We start from the raw sequence: 22,332 nt of genomic DNA, 5'->3' as shown, positions 1-22,332 counted from the left end.
AGCTCAAGTTCGCCGACCCGGCTGTACGTATTGTCTCAAACAATCGGGACCAATACCATGGTAGCCTTGATCAGTTTAAAAAGCACTTTGCCCTCGGAGCGAGCTATCGTAAGAGCCACGTTCGAGGATACTGTTAGCGTCGGAACGATACGAGGCCGATTGCAAATTGGCTTGAGAAAACGGAGGGCACGGATGCAAATTCCAGCGCTCTATTTCGTCCCGAACGAGAATCATGCTTGCTTCAAAGCGAATCAATCCGGCTCGATTGAAGCCGTGCCGCGGAGGATCGGGACTACGAACCAGGAAGACGACCCGTATAACGAACGATTGTGTTTCAGCTGCGAGGAACGCGACCGGGTCGTCGTAACGAGCCGACCGATAGAGCGCCGTGTCGCGGCCGCTTCGATCGAGAGACAAGGTGTTTCCCAACGAAATTTCCCGGAGCTTGTTTCGCGGCCGACGAAGCTGAAAGCGGTCTACGAGGGCCGGGCCCCCGCGCTAGTGCTACACAAATCTCATTCGGCCGGCACACAAGAATGCTTTCAGAAGGTCGGCCTTTGAGGCGAACCACCGTGAAAGAAATTTCCACCCGGCCTTTTCATTCGCGGAATTTAATAAAGTCCGCATTCGAGACGGATTTCTTAATACGCCCGCGCCGCGCGCGGCTCCCCGCGCGGCGTTCGCCGGCCGCGGGAAACGTGGCGGACGCGGAACGAATCCGTATCTCAGGGTATTTCGAAGCGCGAGAACGAAATTCGTTTCATAAAACTCTAGCAAGTAGTTTTAATTGGGCCAAAGTGGGCTCGCTAAAGGCGAATTCAGACATAATTTAGATTTTTAATTGGCGATTGCCGGTGGCTGTATAGCCTCGGCACCCAGCCGCGAAAACTTTCCGTATTCTGCCGTGGAGATACGCCTCGAGCTGAATCTCGAAAGCCGGCTTCTCTCTTTTAGGGACTCGAAATTCGGTTGACCCCGCCCTCGGCTCGAGAGAGCTGCCATTTGTTTCGATTCTCCGCGTCCGGGATTTTCGCGCGAGCCAAACTTATTTTCCTCCGGCTTTTTTCCCCCCACTAACCTGATATTACGTCTCCGCTATGGGTGCTCGTCGCTCTGCCTTCTCCCATTCCTCTTGCCCCCTTAGCTTCCGATTAATCCGTGCCTGCATCGAGGTCCTGGAAGAAAACGTCTCGTGATTCTCAAAGCTTTCCTTCTCTTGGGAAAGCCGCCTCTTATTCTAACAAATTCGTGCTTCCCCTTGCTCTATTTTTTCTGCTCTCAGCCGTAGATTAAACCGAGCTTTGCTAACCTTGGTATTCCGCGTTGGATACCAACTCGATACTAAACCTACCGGACTCTAAAAATCGCTGACGCGTATTGCTTCGTAACGACGAGACGTATTTATCTCGATCTTCTACTATTTTTATTGCAATGAATATTTGGATTAGGAAATTTATTAAATCATTTTCTGTGAGAAATTTTTCATAACTTCGGCAACTTTAAAACAAGCGAAGTGAAACCGGTCATTTTGACCGATTTCGGAGGTTCAGTGATAAAAATACGTTGAAAATGATGCAGATTTTGAAAAGAAACTTTCAACTATGAATACAATATTCATGTCTTTTTTTAAAATCGAATCATAATTTTATTTCCTCGTTGTCGATATTTAAGCGATAATTGAATATTTTGCGATGGATGCCGCCTTAAAAATGCCTCGAAAGTAAATCAGTTTTCAAACAGAATCTAAATTACTTTCTTTTAACCCTTTGCAGTCGAGTGGCGACTCTCAGGCGCTATTAAAAATTGTTATATCACGTTTCAAAATAATGTTAACATTATCAAATTTATTTATATTTTTTAAAAAACTGTTAAAAGTGTAACTATTGCACGAGTCACATAATTCAATTTCATAGATATAAAATGCACCAAGTTACATAACATGGAAATAGTATAGGTCGGAAGAACTATTTTGGATTTCGAGTTAAAATGGCGAATAAATTGGAATTCTCTTCGATATACAGTGGGCCACAAAATTATTCGCTCACCTTTTAAAACGCAATAACTTTTTGAGAACTGAATTAAATGACTCGCATGTTTTTTAGATGGCAGAGGGACTAGCCTAATAGATGATAAATGAAATGCTTTTTCTTTTAAATCTTGCTATTACTTGGATTCGTAAAAAAATAAAATTCTGTCGTTTTTTAACTTTTTTATCTGAAACGAAAATTTAAAAAATGCCTCTCGTAGATCTCGGTAACTTATATGCGTGTTGAAAATTTTATCGAAATCCGTTGACGTTGTTACGAGTTACAACAAATTAAAGATCGCAAAAATCGCAGTTTTATCACGATTTTGACCCAAAACTGTAAAAAATCTGCAGTTTTTAAAATCCTCCAACGCCTCTATCTCGGCTCCGATTTAACCGATTTCGATCAAATCTTCAGCACACATATAAGTTACCGAGATCTGCAAAAGACGTTTTTTAAATTATCGTTATAGGCTCGGATAAAAAAGTTAAAAAGACGAGGGTTTCTAATTTTTTCTTTTCATTCCAAGTAATGGCAAAATTAAAAAAATAAGCTTTTTAGCCATCGTCTAATAGACTAGTCCCTCTGTCATCTAAACAAAAAGATGCAAATCATTTAGTTCAGTTCTCAAAAAGTTATTGCGTTTTAAAAGCTGAGCGAATAATGTTGTCGCGAATACTTTTGTAGTAGATATAGATTGGAATTCTCTCAGATACTCCAATTGCGAAGAAGACAATATTCCATGGGGTGTATGCAGTCCAGAGCACGTCGAAGCGTGCCGTAAAACTTTCTACCGTTTTAAATAGCAGGAACCAACGACAACCCGACTGTTCCACAGCTCGGAATACAATATCCTCGGAGGGGCGAAGAAGAAGGAAGATTCGAGAGCTGAGATTCGAGAGTTTGTTCACGTAGGAAGTCCATAGCACATCGGTATCGCGGAATCGGGGGCATCGGGTATCAGCGGTGCACCGTGCAACATGTGCTACAAGCTGCAAGTGTGATTTGCGGTGCGCCGTTGACTTGCCGGCAAACAATGAAGCGCGGTCAGCCGCGACGGAACGTTCGATGAGGCATGGCGTAACGCCGAACGTATTATTACATGGCCCAGGGCCCGATGTCGACCCGGTTCTCTCTCCGTGTCCGGCGTCTGAAATCCGCGAGCAACACGATTTCTGCAGTGTTCCGCGTGTAAATTCTCGCGATGTTCCCCTCGGCTTCTCTAAGAAGCGCGACGCAAGTGGCCCGGAAGCAGCAGTGTTCACGCCCGGCAGAGTTTTCACAAAGCGTGGAAACCGACCTCGGGGCTAGAAAAGCACTCCTCGTTCCCGTTGCTGTTTAAAAAGCACTTACCGCCGTCGCCGCGACGCCAGAGAGACTCGCCCGGTCGAATATTCTTCTGCAACTTCCCGGCGAACCTCGCGTGTTCGAACCTAATGCCATAATCGAGTATCGGAGAGCTTTCCGCGCCCTATTCCGAGCTATTTGTCGGAGCACACGAGCTATTTGTCCGTTTGTCGAGCTGCTTGTTCTCTGGACAAGTACGAGAAACTGACTCTGATCATCTCCATCCTCTAAATTATAGTGTTCTCGGCTTTTGTGAGAAATTACAGACCTCGCGGCAAAGTTTGGCCATTAGTTGCGAGACGCACGTGAGCTATGGTTAAGAGCTTACATCCCTTTTAGTGGCCGAAAAACAAATTTTCTTTCGGATATTTATCTCGAAAATACTTACGCAGTGATAATAATTAGGTTTGAAGAGTTTATTATACACTATACTCAAATTATAGTTTCTTTTTCCATAACAATAAAGATTAAAGATTAACAATACGATATGTATAATAAGGCCTCTAAAGCCTCATTCTTATTGCTTTACGAGTATTTTCAAAAAAAAATTCCCAAAGGAGCATTGTTTTTCGACCACTAAAAGGGATGTAATCTCTTAAAGGGTTTTTGGCTCGAAGAAACGGTCGGAAATTGAGTTTGCTTTGACCCGAAGGAGGCATCTGGTAAACCAAAGAAGCAATTAACAGAGTCTGTGGCAAGGTCTCAAAGCGACAAATAAACTTGTTCGAGAGTCTTCAACGGCTGCTCCAAAGCCAAGAATGAACACTTCTGATTAAATGTCAAGCAGAAGCAGTTTAATCCGCGGTAAAGTCCAAGGACGCGAGACAACAACGACAGATCCTATTTTATCGAAGACCAACTTCTCACCCCGTATGTACAAAACTGGTTGGCCACTCGGAGAGTTAATCAAGGTATGTTTATTCCGTTGCAGCCGTATAACGCGCAAGAATGATCGTCCAGACTGAAAGTCGAGCCGTTCGAAGGTGGGCAACGCATTGAATTCGATTGCGGGTAGCTGCCGATTATCCGGGAAGCCCGATAATTCGCCGGTAATTGGATTTGCCGTCGATAAATCGAATCAGCACACGATTCCCGGTTATTTACCTGTGCGTTGAACAAACTCCAAGTCGGACGCGTGAAAAGAGCGGTTTGAACTTCGGTCTCGTTCGCGACGACGAGGGACTTCTCGTCGCGGGGACGCGCCAAGCGGAATCGCGGTTTCCTTCGGTGCGAACGTTTCGCAAAAACCGACGGGAACAATGGGAGGCTAAATTCGATCGTTCCCCGGCGAGCCAACCGAAAATCCCCGGAAAGTCGTAATGAAACCCGCAGTTAGAGATAAGATCCCTCTGTCGGGGCGAAAAACACGGCGCATTTGTTCTGCCTTGTTGTACCCACGTTGCTGCACCGGCGTTCAAGAGAATGTCCCGTAGTCGCCGGGGAGGAGACCTTCGCCGGCAGAATGGTCGGAAACGGTCTGGGACCCTTCCCACAACGACTTGTAATTAAAGTAAGGAAAGGCAACAATTGTTGTGCAACCCCGAAAGATTCATCTTTCCCCGCCGACGGGCATTAATGGCGGCCGCGGTGTCAACCGTCCCGGGGACAACCGGCGGAATGCGAAGATTGCGAGAGAACAGTCGTTCGTGTCGGAAAATTCGAGGGAGACGGTGTCGGGGAACGTGTCGCCAGTTATTGAGTAACGAGTCATTCTTCAGAGCCGAGCGAACGATTGCGAGCTAGTACGTCGCGCTTTGTCTCGAACGATGCGCGCTGGCTGGACGGATCCGGGAAGAAATTGCAACAACTAGCAGGAAGATGTTAGACGAGTATGATAAAAGGATTAACGGTATTCACAAAAAATATTCAAGACGCAACAAACATGTTCGTAATTGCAACATTTTCTTAATCTCTGCTCGTGCCATTTTCTTCGTAGTTACTACGATTAGAATTGTTTCGATTGTACAGTGCCGGACAAAATGATAGGACGTTTGCCATTTTTAAATGTTTCGCATAATATAATAAAATTATGCGTACATTTTACATACCTTATGTATTAGATATGTTCTTAGAGACGAGCATAATAAACCTTGAGCTTGTATCTCATGCACGAAAAGAGTTAAAGAAAATAATGTAAAAATGTGCTGATTTTAATCGGACAAAATGATAGAAATAGTATTCATAGTTAGCGGGTTGTTGCTGGTTTGTATCGAAGACTCGTTTAGACTCGTCAAAATTTGGCAAGAGGTTATACGAGTGTCGTCTTTGAATTTACCCCTTCGTCATTGATTAGAAAAATTTCGATCTCCTTTGTAACGCGAACAGATTAAAACAAGCCACACCAACTCTGCTGAATTCAATTTCCGTCGACAGTCGCGGCAAACGACGTTTCAGACGAAAACGAAAGGAAATGCTGATAACATTGGCTCCCAGACTTTGGTGGCCTCAACTTTTTCGTTCTAATAAGTCAGTTGCATTGAAAGGAACCACATTCGAATTCAATTTCTGTCTGCAGCCACGGAGATACGGCTTTGTCCTGCTCGATCCCATCTCCGGAATGGAGGATTTTTTTTTCTCTCGAATATACCAATGTCCCCGTTTTTCGTGAGCGAGCCATGCACGCCCGGGAAAACACAGATAAGGCAGCAACGATAAGCACGATCGCGGCAGAAGTTTCTCGTCGGTGTCTCTGGCGAACGTCACGCTTCTCCGTACAGGTACAACGATACACAGGCAACAGATCTCATTGCCTCGCTTTATGACCCTTATCGTAAGCCCCACGATGGGAACCAGCCATTGCGTCGCATCTCTTTCAGCCTCCTCCGCCTCGTCCCGCTCCTGGCAGCGTGCAACATTTGCTTCTGAGTTTCCATGAAATGCATTTTCACCGTTGACTCCGTTATTTTTTCCGTTCCTGCAGCAGCCACGTGGCGCGGACACGGCTCCCTCCCAGGCGGAGAAAAAATTTCGCCGGTCGCGAGACCACTCGGGGAAATAAAAATACCAAGGAGTCGTTACGCTCGTTACGAGTAACTCGATTTGCGCGGGACGCACCGGTGCCGGGGAGTCGCGATTAAATATTGTTCTTCTGTTCTTCCACTCGTTGATGGCGTTCGGTGAAAATGTTTGCCCTGCACCGTGAAAATGCTGGATGGGGGGAGGGGGCTTCTGTTTTGTTAGACTCCTCGCAATTGGAGGACGCGAAGTAGAATATAAACCAATTATCGCACGGTGCATGGAAAATGTTCGATAACCATCGTCACGTGGAAGGTACGGTATCGAAAAATGCCCTTACGGTAGAGCAAACGTTGCTGATTCAAATAAAATGCACACGAGCTCGATCCAGTTAGCAGTTTCCGTGATGAAAGTTCGGAGATATAAACTGTTTTCAAAAATACGATAGTCTTATGTTTTACGAGCAAAAATATGAAACAGACAAATTGATGACTTAAACTCCTGTTAATTTCGCGTATGCCACACCTTATTGTACTCGGTTCGGAAGAAACTCGCCGATATCGACAGGAAAAAGCGGATCAGTTCAGCGTGGAACGACCTAAAGATAGAATCCGATGCTTCAGCGTTCTCATCCGGCTCGCGTACGTTAGTAAGTAAACATGAATAATTGAACCATGGTAAACAATGTGGAACGTAATAATGTGTGCACAAGAGAAACGCGGTGCATTAAAATGTTTGACGTTCGGAGGACGAGGCTCGAGTCTATCTTTGGACGAGTGCACGGCGCAGGTGAGAGAGGCGCCCGTAAGGTCCCCATCCTAATTAGACTAACAACAACAACGAGGACAGCCGGGTGGGCAGGAAGGAAAGGAAAATCGACGTCGAGCGGTCTCGGTATAGGTCAGTTACACAATAAGACAGCGGGCCGGTTTAAAATTAGTCGGGAACTATTTAAAAAGTGAACCTCGAGACCGTGTCCGGGGGCCGTTGCACCGCGCCGTTGTATCGCGTGCATTTTATTCGCCCGGATAAATTATTCCCGATATCCTCGTTACGCCGTGGGACAATTAGCGTCGCTTCCGGTACCACGGCCGTCACATGGCCGCGCGTTGTGTTGCCGTGCCCCAGGTAATAGCTTCCGGTTAGTTCGATTCGCGCGTGTACACCGGCTAAAAATCGATTTTAATTAAAATGCAATTTATTAGAGTGGCCCATACAAGTCTCGGCGCTCGACACGCAATTATTTAAATTAGTGGTTCCAGTTATTTTTCGAATCAATAGCGTCCTGTGCACGCCGCGATCCCAACCCCCGTGATTTTCGCGGTCGTATCGCCTAGTAACGAGCCCCGGCAAATACTGATGACGAACACGCTTCCGCGTTTAAACATTATGAATGGCCGCTCTGCCACGCGATTTCGTTAATTCGGCCAATATTCCCAATCAAACTCTCTGGCCTGGTTTTATTGACCGAAGTTTCGAAAATCCTGCGCCAACATCCCGCCCGGAACTTCCAAATCTCTGCGCTCGATTCGCAATGCCGAAAGGGCTAATTGAATTGTCAAATAAAGTGGCAAGCTGCGGTAACATTTTCGGCCAAATCGTAGTTTTACCACTACCCCGATACGTGTCAACTCGTCTCACAATTATTGCGAATCTCTTATTTTCGGTAGACGATTCTATTTTAATTAACAAAAGATCGTTGGCTGCGATTACTTTCCGGAATATTAAAATAGCCAGCATTGCTTACGAGTTATTTTGTGGTACATAAATGGGCACAGAGCTGTGCTGCGTAATGTAACGTGGAATAATTAAAATGTTTGGCTTCGTTAGCTAATTAAACTTTTATATTTGGAAGCTGCTCCGAAAGCACGACTTTCATTAAAATTCTTCTATTGATCCGCGTAGATTTTTATCCTTAATTAAATTTCATTTAATTTAAAGTAACGACGCTTTTACATTCTATTGAGCCTATAACGTATTTGCTGACGGCTTCATTTAAATAATCTGGAAATACCTTGGGTGGAAAATGGATGTAGAAAGTAAGAATAATCAGAGTTTATGTCAGAGGGTTAATTGGGTATAACAAGTCTTTGCATTGAATGCATATTCCCCTTTATGTAGTATGGCCTTTCGTAATAGAGGCCAGCACTGTACGAGCTTCATTCATTCCTACTGGCTGTCGATAAAAAAAACCACGAGGTCAGCTTATAATGCGTACAACTCGTTGGACGTGTTCTAGTCAAACGATGCGCACGTGCTTCACTGTTTAGCAGCGAGCAGAGTCGAATATGTACAACGAAGAGGAAATCAAGAAGAAATTGAAGGAGCTGTTAGCATTGAAACGCAATGGAGAATTAGATACGGATGAGAAGCTATTAAATCCGAAGGATGAACATCTCTGGCGGGATTCTATTCCTTACGATATCCTGGAACGCTGTGTGTATCATCACGACGACGAGGTGAACGAACTTTTAATGAAAGTAGTAAAATCTTAATATTTCTATGTTATTAAAATTTGCATTCCTTTTAGATTAAATTAGATGTACTTGCGGTTGTAATAGAATCCAAGAAGAGCACTTTAAAATTCCTGTCTAGGGAGCTCAATATAATTATTTCATTCCTGCACGCTAATTTTAAGGAGAAGTTGGAGTTTGTGCCCCTAATAAAGAAGGTAAGATAAATACTAGGTAAGGTGATTATTATTATCAATTTAGCAACGTAAACGGTTTCTTTCTACAGGCTTTGAAGCGGATAAAAGACAGTCTTGCAGTTATGAGGAGACAATGCTCGCAAGAAATAAAAATGAGGAGCCACTATGAGAAGAGTTGCGATCCCCAAGTGATGAAACAAGAAGTATTGGATGCATCTTACGCAATATCCAATAAATTGGAAGAGGATATAGAGATGTACTGCAATTTTTTTGAGTCTCTACGCAATATGTGCATATGCGGACCAGATGCAACGTATTCTAGAAGGCGATCATCTCTTCAGATACTGCTATTAACGAGAGATTTGTTAGACAATGAATTCAAGCACATTGGCTGGAAAGCGGAACAAATAAAAGCCTTATTTGATCTGATGCTGTTGGATACATATGAAGCCAATAAAGAAATGGCTTTTAATTTAATAAAGTCAGTAGATCCAAGTCTACTGGAGTTAGACAAGGAAAGTAATGTTCTTGATCTTGTTACAGTCGCCATAGAATTAGGTAACAGTATCAGACCGATTGACAGCATTACATCAGCATACATGCTAAAAGTCTGTATGTTGTCCCCTGTCATACAAAATGTTCTGAACACCCTATATGGAGTGACAAAGTGGTCTGAGAATGTAGCAGAAGCTGTGCTGTTGCAATTAATACTAGTTCTGCTTAAAAGATTAAAGGTACTCATTTAGAGATATTGACGATCTGTTATATTTATTATGTGACCTTGAGTTGACTTTTTGAAATAACAATCAATGTCTTACATTTGCAGAAGGTTCATGTTCTAGCAAGAGAAAACATAGTGATGACAGTGACCAAACATTCCTTGTACGGCTACCTCTTCTGCATCAGAAGCCTGTTGCAAGAAAGCAACTTGAAAGAGGCAGGGAAAGAACTGTTATGGGAAGACACTATAGCTGAACTGATTAATTTGTGCTTTGAATTTAGCAATGCGGTCTCTGTGATAGTTAATAACTCCTCTCCAGAGGGACACCTACCAATGGACCTTAACTTGCAAACTATTCGCGAGATGTGCGGTTCCTCGCCCGAAAAAAAAGTGGTAACACCGCAAATGGTGTTACTCTGCTCATGGCGCACCGTGAAGGAAGTTAGTTTACTATTTGGTTTCCTTGCTACCAAGGCACCCATAAGCGAAGACGATCTTTCCACAGGGCTTCTAATCGAAGAGCAAGTAAAATTTCTTGATCTATAGTACGGATGTCGGAACGGACTTATTTTCAAATAGTAAAGTAGCCAAATTGTTCCTGCAATAGATTATCAGGATTGGAGAACATTTGGTGACTTTGCTGACTGAAACAAAGCACAGGGGAGCATTCGAACAGGCTCATGTAGGTTTCAGTCAACTCTGTTCTCGTTTATGGCGTTTAAAGAAAGAAAGTTTAAACGAGCTGCCCAGGATGTGGTTGCACCAGATTCTGATTGCAATCACAGGGATTAAAGAAGAGAATTTGAAGCTATGTGCAACGCGAAGAAGCGCTGGCGTACCATTCATGATACAGGTAAATATTTTTTTTTTCTACGATCTGAATTTGGATAATAATAAGAATTTCATTAAACAGGCATTGCTGTCTACAGAACCTCGCCCACACAAGGATACAAAAACAAAAACTTTTGATTCAATGATGAAAATATTGCTCGGATTCACGCAATTGGAGAGTACAGACTTGTGGAAGAACGTGAAACAGTTGCTGTACACTGATACAGTGTTTTCAGAATATGAGGACGATTTTGGATCACTAAGTACTGATGAAGATGTCCGCCATGTGGAGGGAAACAGCGCTAAAGTTACAGAAATTAGGACTCATTCTTTGAATATTTTGAGAGCAATTTTTAGACATTCCCATCTGGCTGAAGTTGTAAACGACTATATAGCTGATGGTTTAATAGCAGCGTTCAGGAGCTACGACGCTTTAACGTGGGCGGTATGATGATTACTGAATATTAAAAATATAGCTCGCACCTGTAGTGAATAATAAAGAATATAAAAATGCTTCCTTGTTCACAGGAAAGAAATGCAGCTACGTTGCTTTTCAGTGCCCTGATTATTAGAATATTTGGTGTGCAGAGGACTAAAGATCACATCAATCTCACGACAGACAACAAAATGAACTATAGGATGTTTTTTGAAAAATATCCCTACTTGTTACCTTTCATTTTGGACGAGTTGCAATCGTTCGTGGTGATGAATGAAACCATCATGAAAACGAATGTACAATCTATTTTGCTTTTATTATCACGGCTGTACCTCAGTTATAGTTGCGAGCACACAGACATCCAGTGCAAGGTAAGCAAGCATTATAGAACAGTGATTTTAACAATTAAACATATATGTGTGTTTTAGATCAATAATCTCGTCGGTTTGGTAACGCAATGCGCTAAGAGTGAAGTATACGAGACTCGTAAATTAGCAGCCAGAGCGCTTGTAGCTCTACTGACGGAACAGTCGGTGGGAAATGTTTTGATGGAGATAATGGAGTATGTGATATCTGCCGAGACCAGCCATCCATCATTGAATTTGATACATGGCTACATGCTACAGGTATTTGTAGAATAATGTACTCCTATACCTTGAGAAAATCATGGGAATTAATTGTTTTTATATTCTTTTCAGATATTCGAAATACTGAATCATTTTAATCACGAGCAACTCCGATCATTTCGCATAGATTGGAACAGGTTTTTTAAAAGAACCGCCTGGATTCTGGAGAACTTGGAGCGGGAAAATTCAAATCCCCCGTGTTTCCTATTGGCTACAGTTTATATAAACGTGTGTGACAAAATATTTCAAGTAGATAAAACTTATTTGACTAAACATGTTGCAATGCTAGACGCACTGCAATCGCATTTAATCGAATTAAGGAGATTAAAACAAGGACCAGCACGAGAAGATTATAAAACATTCCTTATCAAGTTTATACTATCTGTAGCCAAAGAGACGGGATTAATTGGTCATGCTGTACCAATAAGAATATATTTTTCTTGTTTAATAACGCCAGAAACACAAATTGTCGCATGGTCCACTGTTGTAGACGTAATTAACGAACCAGTACACAAAGATGCATCGACATTGTTATTAGACTATGCAATTGATATAATCTGCAATTCGGAACAGGATTTTTGCCAGTATAATCCTGAACTGCAAGATTCAATGTTCAATTTCCTTTATAACAGCTTGATGCATCCGGATCGGTTTGGATCATCAAGCTGTTCTAAATTAATCAACATCTGCAAGTTCGTTTTAAACAAATTAAGATTAACCGATCAAGGTAGTTACCACGAGAGGGATTCTTATTTGAGATTACTCGGAAAATCGTATGCAACTGCAGTCTCTTTTGACGACATTGAGAAAATCAACTTGGAATGTACCGAGGACGTGTACAACAACTTTTGTGATAATTTTTGGATCGCGTCTTTGGATGCAGATTTCCGGAAATCTGTGCTGCAAATAATGCAAGATCTTTTTTTACCCTGCTGTCGGCACTCTGAATATCGCTGTACGTTTATCAAATCTTCCTGTTTTAATTTGTAAACAAAGTATTAATTGAATGCATTGTTATAGTTGCTCAAGTCCAATGGTGGACAACAGCGTTGCAATTATTACTTGATAATAGTGCGGAAGTACGACGCGAAACATTTGAATTAATTGATAGCGTTGAAGTAAATTGTTCCTTACCCAGCGGGTCCTCCGCGTTGGATATGCTTCTGACGAAATTCTACGGGCATATGTATCCCGCCAATTCTGAACTTCTATGCGTTGTCCTTTTCTATTGGAGTACTTCTCTTTTAGACGACGCAGACTACGAAATGGACGATACAGACGTAAGTAAACATGTTTACCAAGAAGAGTAAACTAGATAAGACATACTAAACAAACAGTTGATATTTGATTTCAGGTGTTCAACAAGTGCACGAACTACGATTTTTTCGAGCCTGTCGAAGTGTCGCGAATTTGCGTGAAATTTTTCTCGGAACACATGAGATCTTTCGCTATCAACGTACTGTCGGACGATATTTTAATGTGGATAAGTTCGCGCGTAAATATCGAATTCCCGAAATCATCGACATTCGAAACGCTTTTGAAAATCTATGCAAACCATCTGTCTCCCCTTGAAAACGGATTGTACGACATTTTAGACGCGACATACAAAAATAAGTTATTGCAAGTTTTAACGTTTAAAGAATATAAAAAAATCTTACGGGAATGACAACACCTGAGATTTCCCGCAGAATTCAAAATCGGTCGATTATTGTATCATAGTATTCTTTGTAATAAGTTTATGATGAATAAATGACTTGTTTTATATAAAAGAAGTGATTGTCAGTTGTTTTGCGTTATGTAAGTCGAATAGAAGTGACAAAAATTACAGAAATATTGAGAAAATAATTCTCACCGTTATGCGCGGATATCCTTTCAAACTGTCTTTCACGGCGTGGAGTAGGGGTAAATAACCGATGGGGCAATATCCCTTAGGCATGGAACACAGTAGAGACGATTCCTCTGTTCGAATCTTTAACGTTTGTGTTCCCCAATCGGGTGGTTTCGGTACCCTCCAAACACCCATAACTGCCGCGCTTCTTTTAATCGATACTTTCATCCTTTTCTCTGGATCTTGAATTAGAAGGAGAAGAAGAGACTTTAGGCGAGAAATGGAAAACGAAAAGTGCTACAATTCTTAACACGTAACACTGTGGTACACGATTCAAATAATTTAAACAGCCCCTTAAAATGGCGCCATTTTCTACTACACTATCAAGAGAGGTTAACATGTCCAGCTAACCACGGATTTACTAAAAAAACAACGTATCTTATTGAAAACGCTAAACATTGAATAAAAAAAACAAAATGATAGTTGACGATTGTTTTATCGTGAAATTGTGCGATTTATCATACAAAACCCTACCGCAACAAAACTTTGGAACCCAAACATATTCGCGGACTCTTTTATAAATTCGTGTCACTAAAATGTTTTCACCAACTTATCTCGAATGGATTGATTATTATTGTATTTTGAATAACTTTCAAAATACAATATAGCGTCGCTTTCAAATGCACCCGGTTCTAGACCTCAATAACGGTACAAACGCGGGTACAGTTCATGGGATAGACTGGCGCATGCGCACTCGAATGCGCTGACCTGGGGCTGTGTTCATAACGAACCGCAGAACGCATGCGCCGTACAATTTGGTTCTCGCGAGAAATTGGAGTTTCGCGTCTGGTGTGCATCGTGTGCTCAGTGTAAAGTGTTTTCGGAGCTAGAGAATTTAGTTGACCCGCTCGTCGCGGGCAGTCGCCACTGTCGCGGTTCGAGGTTCGCCGACTCTTGTACGTATTTCGTGACATTATACCGCGGATCGGTCGGGATTTTCGCGTTTTTCGCGCCTCTGCGTCGTGACCGTCGAGTATTAGTGTGCGCCGACGATCTTTATCCGCGTCGAACGGGAGCCAGCATGTCCACGAGTGCCGGGACAGATTAGAACCGAGAGAAAAGCCAGCGGGGAAGAGAGTGGTCGTGCGTGTACCAAGCATGGAGTGGACTCAGTGCGCTCGTTTCAAATCGTTACGAGCCGTTACCGCAGTCCCCGTCGAGCCGAGGTGAGTTCCGGCGACGTAAACACGCGTGATCGCGTTCCACGCACCCCGTTTCACTTTCGAATCGAACTGTTAACCCGTTCCCGTCGCTGTTCGTCGCCCGTTTCGCTGTCTGTACCGCTTATGACCTACTTGTTGTGCAAGCTGTCATCCCTCGATTCGAATATTTGCCGTGCGTGCGACGGCCTTTGGCCCGAACCCTTTTGCCGTGTTGCACGCCTGACTCTCCTCCGGCCCTCGACACTCGGTTCTCGCCCAGGCCTTTTTCTCGGAGTCGCGTCGGGAAAAAGGGAACGAGAGAGGGACACGGCAGAGAGAGAGAAAGGAGAGGCGGAGAACCGGAGAAGGAGCGTGAAACGGAAAGATCAAGCGAGAGCAGCGAGAACAAGTTTGAAAACTAGCACTGCCAGTCCGTTGAACATCTGCGATTCCTAAAGTAAGTGCGTCCTTTCCAAACACGGAATGTTAAATAGCCTTCGCGCTTGATCAACTAACGGAGCCTTCGAGAATGATCTTTCTTGACCTGTCTCTTTCTCTTTCTTTCACCTATCTATCTCTCTTTCGCTCTTTCTACATCACCTCTTTCGTCTTTCCTCTTCTTCTTCTTCTTCCTCTTCTTCTTCTTCTTCTTCTTCTTCTTCTTCTTCTTCCTCTTCTACGTCTTCTTCTGCTTCTGCTTCTTCACTCTCCCTCGTTCTCTCTTTCTCCTCGAGGAGAAAGGTCATCGGTCTCAAATTCATCTTTTGTCCACGCCTTAGGCACACCAGTAGTAAACGCGCTACGACATATTTTCTGTCGGCTGGAACTCGTTTCGAATTACCATAAGTAGTCCGATACCCGTTGTCCCGATACGGCCGATTCTTTTTCATAATCGCTCGAATCTCTCAATGTCAAGCTGTCGACCCGTTACATCCTGCCGCGTCCGATTCGACGGGGCCTCGCATTCGTCCCGTAACCGTGCCGGTCTACCTCGCGGATACGAATTCGCTAAACCATTTTTTCTTTAAATAGCCACCCACGGAATTCGTGTACGTTCACATTTATCACCGTGCCGTGCACGTTGCACGCATAACACCGGAACGCTTGCCGTAACAATGGTAACCGTCGATCCCGCGACACCGGAACGAGGAAATGAAACTGAAATTCAATCCAGTTTCGACAGTCCCACGTTTTCGGCCCGGCCTCGATCCATGCCGGCTAAATGTTACGGAATTACTATTTTTCCGCGAGAGAAATAGAACGTCCGACGCTTTTCCGGGCGCTCGTCGTCGAGCTTTTTTTTTCATCGTTGCTCAACGGGGATTATGCAGATGCGACTGTCGATCCGTTTTCCGTGACACCGGAACAGGGAAATGAAACGGAAATTCGATCCGGCTTTGACGGTTCGACGTTTCGGGTGTCCCGCGACACGCGATGAAAATATTTCGCGAGTTCCGCTCCGCCGAATGCGTATCGCGAATCGTCGGCTAACGATATTAATTACAAACTTTTTGCCGAGTTTAACGTTTTCCTCGACACCGGAACAAGGGAATTGAACGGAAATTCGAATCTGTTTTCACCGTTCAGCTTTCTGGAAACGATTTCGTTTGAATATTGTCACGGGTGTGTGTGTGTGTGTGTGTGTAAAATTAATAAACGGCATTTCAGTATTTGCGAAACAACGGAAATGAAACGAAAATTGAATTCTGTCTTCGTATGTTCGATTTTCTGGAAACGATTTTGTTTGGATACTGTTGTTGCGAATATTCGTGAAAACAATGTTGCGACATTTCAGTGTTTGCGGAACCGGGAAAGCAACCGGTGTAAACGCTTCCACATTACGTCTCCGCAAGAAAGAGCATAGAACAGCGGTTTTGAGTCGTCGGTCATGCCGTTCGTATTTTAAAAGCTGTCCGCGGGGATTATGCAGGTAGAGCGTCTCGTGACGAGTCCGTTTCCATTGTCCCGCTTAGCTGACGCTTTTAATAAACGATGATAAGAAAAACGACGGTGCATTTGGCACGGTCTCCCGTGTTCACATTTGTCTCGCCACGCTCGCGATCTTTTTTCTCTCCCCTTCCTTTCGTCCATTCTTTCTCTGGATGCCGAGCAGAACGGGATACGCGTTTACCTTCTTCCCACAAAATTACGCGTATTAACTCTTTCCGCGGAACGCGCTCGAAACGTTTCTATTGAAACCCGCCCGTTGCTTCTTGTCAATGAAGGACAAGCTTCAATTACGAGAGACGGCGAGAGAGAGAGGAGAGAGAGAGGAGAGGGGAGTCCGTGCTCTCTTTCAAACACCGTAACCACCAATTGCGGGAAAGCCTGTTTACGGCGGGCGAACAGCCGAAGCGGGAATGCAATCTATAATTTCACGGTGCGCCCTGCGCGGAGGACTCCTCCAACAGGCGTACCAACTGCTAGTAATCTCGACAGCGCACGAGAAGCCTGTTGAAAAAGAAAGCCAGACCTCTTGCAACGAAGTTTAAAGCTTTTTTTACGCGGCTGCTGAACTGGACCAGCTAAACTTTAATTTCTCCGACGCGACCGTCAGCCCAAATTGCCCTCCGGGGCATTGCTCCGGCTCCGTTTAAAAGCTGGGGCAAACAAGTCACGCCCACTCGAGGCATTCTACGCGGAACGAGGCGAAGTTACAGTCTCCCGTTGTGAAATACAGTAGGACCTCCTGTAACACGAGATATGCCAGCACGAAAAATTAAATAAGCAGTCTTTTCTTTTCGATGTGACAGAAATATATTGCATTTTATTCGATTTTAAAACAGCAGGACATTAGAGAAAAAAAATTGTCTTACCGTAAAATCGATCAATATCTACTTCGTTAGTTAAAATGAACTCCTCTTTAAGCAACACAACTAATTCTACAACCCCTTCTTATCGCAGAGGTGTTAATTGTGTTTCGAGTCAATTCAAAGATGCATATATTTTCATATCAGAAATTTGAGATATTTTACCTGTTGGTCAACTTACAGAGACCCTTTTATAATAGATGATCGAATTAACGATCGAATATATCAATATAAAAATGACGGCAAGTCTGAACGAAATCATACTTCTCCTTTTTACGAAGCAACACACAAGCGAATATCACTTTTAGTGCTCGACTGTATCATTGTTGAGATAGATTCAGGTATGGACTACTTTCTGGTACAATGCTTCGTGCCTGTTCATGATTCTCCGAAGACAGAGAATTTTCTTTCTCCGCTCTTTGCTCCGAAGCATTGGCCCCAGGGGCGATCCCAGGGCAAAGAGTGGCTCTTTATTTTCATCCGCTTATCGCGACACTCGTTAAGATCGCGCGGAACGGGCCCGTTTCGCTTCGGTAGCGCGGCGAACGCCCCTCCCCCCCAGACCTAACGCGCGCGCCCTTTTCTTTTTAAGTTTAATTCCGTGATCGGTGGAAACAATTGGCCAGTGTCCGGGCCCCGGGAGAATGTCGAATATACAACTCACGTGTGCCGGGTCTATTTGTTTTATCAAGCCTGCAGCGGCAACCTGCTCCCGCATTATTTTGACAATAACGCCGCACGGCCACGCGAGCGCCGGACTCAACTGTACGCGTAATTTATGCAAAACGCAGCGGCGTGTAGTCGCCCACGGGCGTGCTCCGTGAGCGGCGCCCATTATGTTATAACGAAACAATGTTCAACGACTGTAATTGACCGTAACCGCGGCCCCGAAACCTACGAAAACCAACGCGACGCGACACGGCGAGACGCAACGGGGGAGGGAGAAAGGAAATTCGAATTACGCGGGGACGCTGTGTCGATTTGCATAAATCACGGACAGGGCTCAGCCCGGCTCGACTCGACTCGGCGTTTCAATCGCCGCGCGTTGCGACACGCGCGGTTTTGTCCAACTAAATAATTAGCCGGGTCCTCGCGCGGATGCAACGCCGATCGAATCGAAACGCCGCTGCGCTCCTAACTGGAACGCGTTCTCGCCATAAATCGGAGCTTAAATATAGCGATACGCGGAGACGACCACCGGGTAATCAGCATTTCCTGGCTTGTTTTTACGAGCGGTTGCGTCTCGATTGCTCGTGAAACTCGATTTTCGGGCCCCGAAAACTCGCTCCGTTTCTGCAGCGTTTGCTGCCGTTCGATTTCGATCCGGCCAAAATCGAACGCGTTAATTTCCCGTCGCCCGACAGCCGTTCAGAATCCCGCCGGCGCGTGTCGCTCTCCTCTGAAACCTTCGTGTCCGCTTTCCGCTTTCCGTCTTCCGGTCCGCTCTCGAACCGCGCCGGCCTCTAGTTCCACGATTTTACGACGGCACGCCGCCGCGCGTTTTATCTCTGGTCATTGAACCTTCTCTACGCCAGAGAACACGAGGCTGTCTATGCGAGGGGCTCTCTCGTTTTCTCCTCTTTTTTATTCACGCGACCGTGCACCGGATTCGATGCGTCGTTGCCGCTTTATGGGAAATCTGTAACCCCTGCAGCCGCCATCTAATCTCTGTGGGAACCCGTACCGTGCCGTCGTTTTCGGCGCTCGCTGCCAGTGCGCTGCCAAAAATTGCGGCACCCCCTGCGCGACGATTCCGATAGTCCAATTCGGACCGAACGCATTTTTCCGATCGTTCACTATATTACCACATTGCACCGTGATTGCGCGAATGTTATTCGTTTCCTCTAAGTCGAAACAAGATTTGATTCCTCTTTTATCGATGTTTAAGAATGAAAGTGAACGAAGACGTACAAGAAACAATTGTTTGACTGTATGATGTACGTATAAGGACACAGAACGTGCTTTAAAATATCGTACTTATGTGCATATAATTAGATAAAAGCGAAAATAAAACGAGGTAATGTTAAGTATTAAGTGCAACCTCATTAGCGGACGGTATGAACGGAAAGGGTGAGAATCAAGATAACGATTTACAATAGAGCAGAGTCGGTTTATGTAATAAACAGTTCTATTTAACGGTAAAGAAAAAATAGTCTCGTACTATCAAGGAAATTCTAATATTAACACGTTGAATGCCACGGGGGTCACCGGTGATCGGCACTTAACTTGGCGGTGACGCCATGGGGGCCACCGGTGACCGGCACGCCCAAATTGATAGAAATATATACAATTTAAAACAAATGTCAATATCTAAAATTTTGTATTATTATCATCGTCAATTCAAACAGTGACCCTGTAACTTATGGTTATACACTGTAACTTATCTATTGCAGATAATATTTCAACATTATATGTATCGCATAAAAGAAAATTCATCGTGGCGCCGCGGACAATTTCTGTAAAACCGGCGTGGCATTCAACGTGTTAAGAACGAAGAAGTGCTGATCAACGTGGTTGAGACAAAAATCGTAGTGCAAGGGGGTTAACGCGGCACGCGCCTCAAAAATTGTATAAAATTAAAACATTTTGTTGAATCAAATTAAAATTAAAATATTAAGTTATATGATATCAATTACATTCTCTACATTTTCACGTCTCGCGAATCGTAATAAAATCAGAAAAATATAATATATTATTGTAAAAATTAATTTTCAAATCTGAGTAAATAATTCCATCACCTACATATGAGTGACATGAGTAATTGAGTGACATTTATACCGAGTAAAAGTGTTAACAGCTTTCTTTTAACAGAAGTTCAAGGCTGCAGCGACTAGGTCATTAGCGCCGTGATTCTGAAGTTGCGGTGATTAGTTCTAATGGCATAGATTTGCCCTGACTCCAGTATTAGTGTCCAGGTTGATCACACGTTTCCGTGTTTGTGATTTGAACCGCTTACATTAGGCGGACATTACAAAAGGGTGGTTTTATCTTTCTGATAACAAAAGAAGTTGAGAGAATGGAAACAACGATTGGCATTAATGAGTAACAGCGATTCAAACAATTGTAATGGCCGTATACGTAGCGTGCGACGTGCTTCTGTGAGAAAAAGAGGAGAATATTTACGGATCGATGCGTAACAGCGCATTCATCGATCGAAAGGTGTCGAGCAAATTTTCTGCGGCACACGAGTGTCGCAAAATCGGATCGTTCCGATGGTCCTTGATCATTGGACTCGTGGGATTCGAAAATAGCTGAAAGCATTGGATTTTGGAAGCTCGGCAGGCCGTGAATCGAGGAGGAAAACGCTCGGCTGCGAAGAACGGGCGCGTTGATTATGCCAGGCTCGTCTAGACGGCTACCGAATCGAACGTCTGCTCGGTACACGGCTGGCCATATACGTGACAGATATCTTGGGAGACGTGTTCAAATTCCAGCGGATGATTCACGACGTGAATATAAGAAAAACCTTAGTCGGGATTTTTGTCTCGGACCCGGGTTAGCCTGGCGCGCGTTGAAATTCGATCCTGTCGAGACGCCGGAGAACAAGGGGAGAGAGAGAGAGGCCGGTGCGGGAGAGAGATTTTCGGTTGACAGGACCTAGATCGGCAGAAATTCTTCCGATATCCAGCATCTCGATTCCAAGTTGCGCAACCCTGTTTCCGTCGAATTAATTTCCGTGGAAAATCCGAGCTACCAGGCGGCGACGCAACGTCTACGCGAAACACGATATCCTTCGCTCCTGTTTCTCTATGGAACGGGAACGCCGCGCGCGTTGTTCGCCTCATTGTCTAATCGACTTACGTAGTCTAATGGTTTCGAGTTATTACCATCCTTCTTTACCTGGGCCGGAAATGCCCGAGTGCCTCCGTAATGGTTATTAATGACCCCTAATGACGCTCGCCCGGGTTCGGCAACGAGATTACGGTGTTTCATTCTGTAATTGTTCGGATTATTTAACCTCGAGCCGATATCTCTCGCTCGGGGCTAATCGTTTGTAGCACCGAGACTTAACATTTCGATTCATTAGCTGTCAATTATTCGTTCGGTCGCAAACTTTCGAAAGCGCCGGGATCGTCTGGTCGATATCGAGCGTCTTTTACAGGGCCGAGTTCCCCGAAGCGGGAAACTTTCCTCCGTTTCCCGGGATAATCAATTTTCGAATATCACGAGCAATTACGATAATGGAACCGTTGTCGAGGAGGGGGAATCGCGCGAAAAGATGAGACATCGGGCTCCACGGCACCGTCAAAGCGCCGTCTTCGACGGAGCAAGGGGTGGCGAGGCTTTTTCTGGACACCGGGGACCGGAGGAGCTGCTTTCAAAGAAAACAGTAATTATACAAATTGGTGCCGCGACCGGAAACCGAATCTTCGTCTAGAAATAACAGCGGGCTCTTTGCGCGTCCTCTCTTCCACCTCCTCTCTCTCTCTCTCTCTCTCTCTCTCTCTTTGTTCTTTCTTCTTTCATACGCTCCTTTATTTTCCTCTCGATGAGAGCACTAAATCTCCAGCTACCTGTGGCGTCGCGTCGCGTCGTTCGTCGTCGAGCACGATTCCTGGAGAATTGCAGCCCATTTAAGAATTTCGCGAAGAGACGCCGCTGCTGGAGGATAATTTTACCTTGTTCCCGAAGTCTCTCACAATAAGCAGGCTCTCGTTATCTCGTTCCGTCCTCGAGTCTATAAAGGTCACTTTGAAAACATTTTTAGCTTATCTCGTCTTTCCTCTTGTTAAGTAATTCGACCGTCGTAATTTTCTCGTAGCTTCCAATTTGTCTCTTTTTGTTCGTACCCGAGGTGAAATCGAGTTACGATCTCGAGCAACAGGCAAGATCGAGGGGAGTCCTCTTTCCGGCTTCGAACAGTAGATCGCGGCCGCGTGCCCCGTAAACCTCTTACTT

The 22,332-nt window shown here is 44.4% G+C and overlaps 3 protein-coding genes across 8 annotated transcripts in view; 2 read left to right on the top strand and 1 right to left on the bottom strand.

Moving 5' to 3' along the window:
* LOC117219938 (uncharacterized) overlaps positions 1 to 12,849 on the bottom strand; it is a 202,552-nt gene extending 189,703 nt beyond the window's left edge. The window contains exons 1-2 of the mRNA XM_033469511.2: positions 12,728 to 12,849; positions 1,079 to 1,175 (exon numbers count right to left, since the gene is read on the bottom strand). Of these exons, the coding sequence (XP_033325402.2) occupies positions 1,079 to 1,127 (49 nt within the window). The 5' untranslated portion in view covers positions 1,128 to 1,175; positions 12,728 to 12,849. The remainder of the gene's footprint in view (positions 1 to 1,078; positions 1,176 to 12,727) is intronic.
* Positions 1 to 13,365, top strand: part of THADA (Thyroid adenoma-associated protein homolog) — a 29,867-nt gene extending 16,502 nt beyond the window's left edge. For 3 of the 4 annotated variants that reach the window (XM_076524861.1, XM_076524860.1, XM_076524862.1), the window contains 11 exons: positions 8,569 to 8,788; positions 8,860 to 9,000; positions 9,069 to 9,713; positions 9,806 to 10,225; positions 10,308 to 10,553; positions 10,614 to 10,976; positions 11,060 to 11,338; positions 11,396 to 11,593; positions 11,666 to 12,548; positions 12,614 to 12,873; positions 12,948 to 13,365. In XM_076524861.1, coding sequence (XP_076380976.1) covers positions 8,618 to 8,788; positions 8,860 to 9,000; positions 9,069 to 9,713; positions 9,806 to 10,225; positions 10,308 to 10,553; positions 10,614 to 10,976; positions 11,060 to 11,338; positions 11,396 to 11,593; positions 11,666 to 12,548; positions 12,614 to 12,873; positions 12,948 to 13,259 — 3,918 coding nt within the window. In that variant the 5' untranslated portion in view covers positions 8,569 to 8,617 and the 3' untranslated portion in view covers positions 13,260 to 13,365. Of the gene's footprint in view, positions 1 to 3,958; positions 7,230 to 8,568; positions 8,789 to 8,859; positions 9,001 to 9,068; positions 9,714 to 9,805; positions 10,226 to 10,307; positions 10,554 to 10,613; positions 10,977 to 11,059; positions 11,339 to 11,395; positions 11,594 to 11,665; positions 12,549 to 12,613; positions 12,874 to 12,947 lie in introns of those variants that run through there. The other variant, XM_033469504.2, reaches the window with a different exon arrangement.
* Positions 13,366 to 14,321: 956 nt separating this feature from the next.
* Positions 14,322 to 22,332, top strand: part of LOC117219918 (uncharacterized protein CG43867) — a 167,865-nt gene continuing 159,854 nt past the window's right edge. For 2 of the 3 annotated variants that reach the window (XM_076524847.1, XM_076524845.1), the window contains exon 1: positions 14,322 to 14,647. The gene's annotated coding sequence lies outside the window, so the exon portion shown is untranslated. The remainder of the gene's footprint in view (positions 14,648 to 22,332) is intronic. The other variant, XM_076524846.1, reaches the window with a different exon arrangement.

This window comes from Megalopta genalis, chromosome 10 (genome assembly GCF_051020955.1).
Source record: "Megalopta genalis isolate 19385.01 chromosome 10, iyMegGena1_principal, whole genome shotgun sequence".
In the NCBI taxonomy this organism is placed as follows: Eukaryota; Metazoa; Arthropoda; class Insecta; order Hymenoptera; family Halictidae; genus Megalopta; species Megalopta genalis.
Note: the sequence above shows the minus strand (reverse complement) of the source record. Positions and strands in the feature narration are given on the sequence as shown.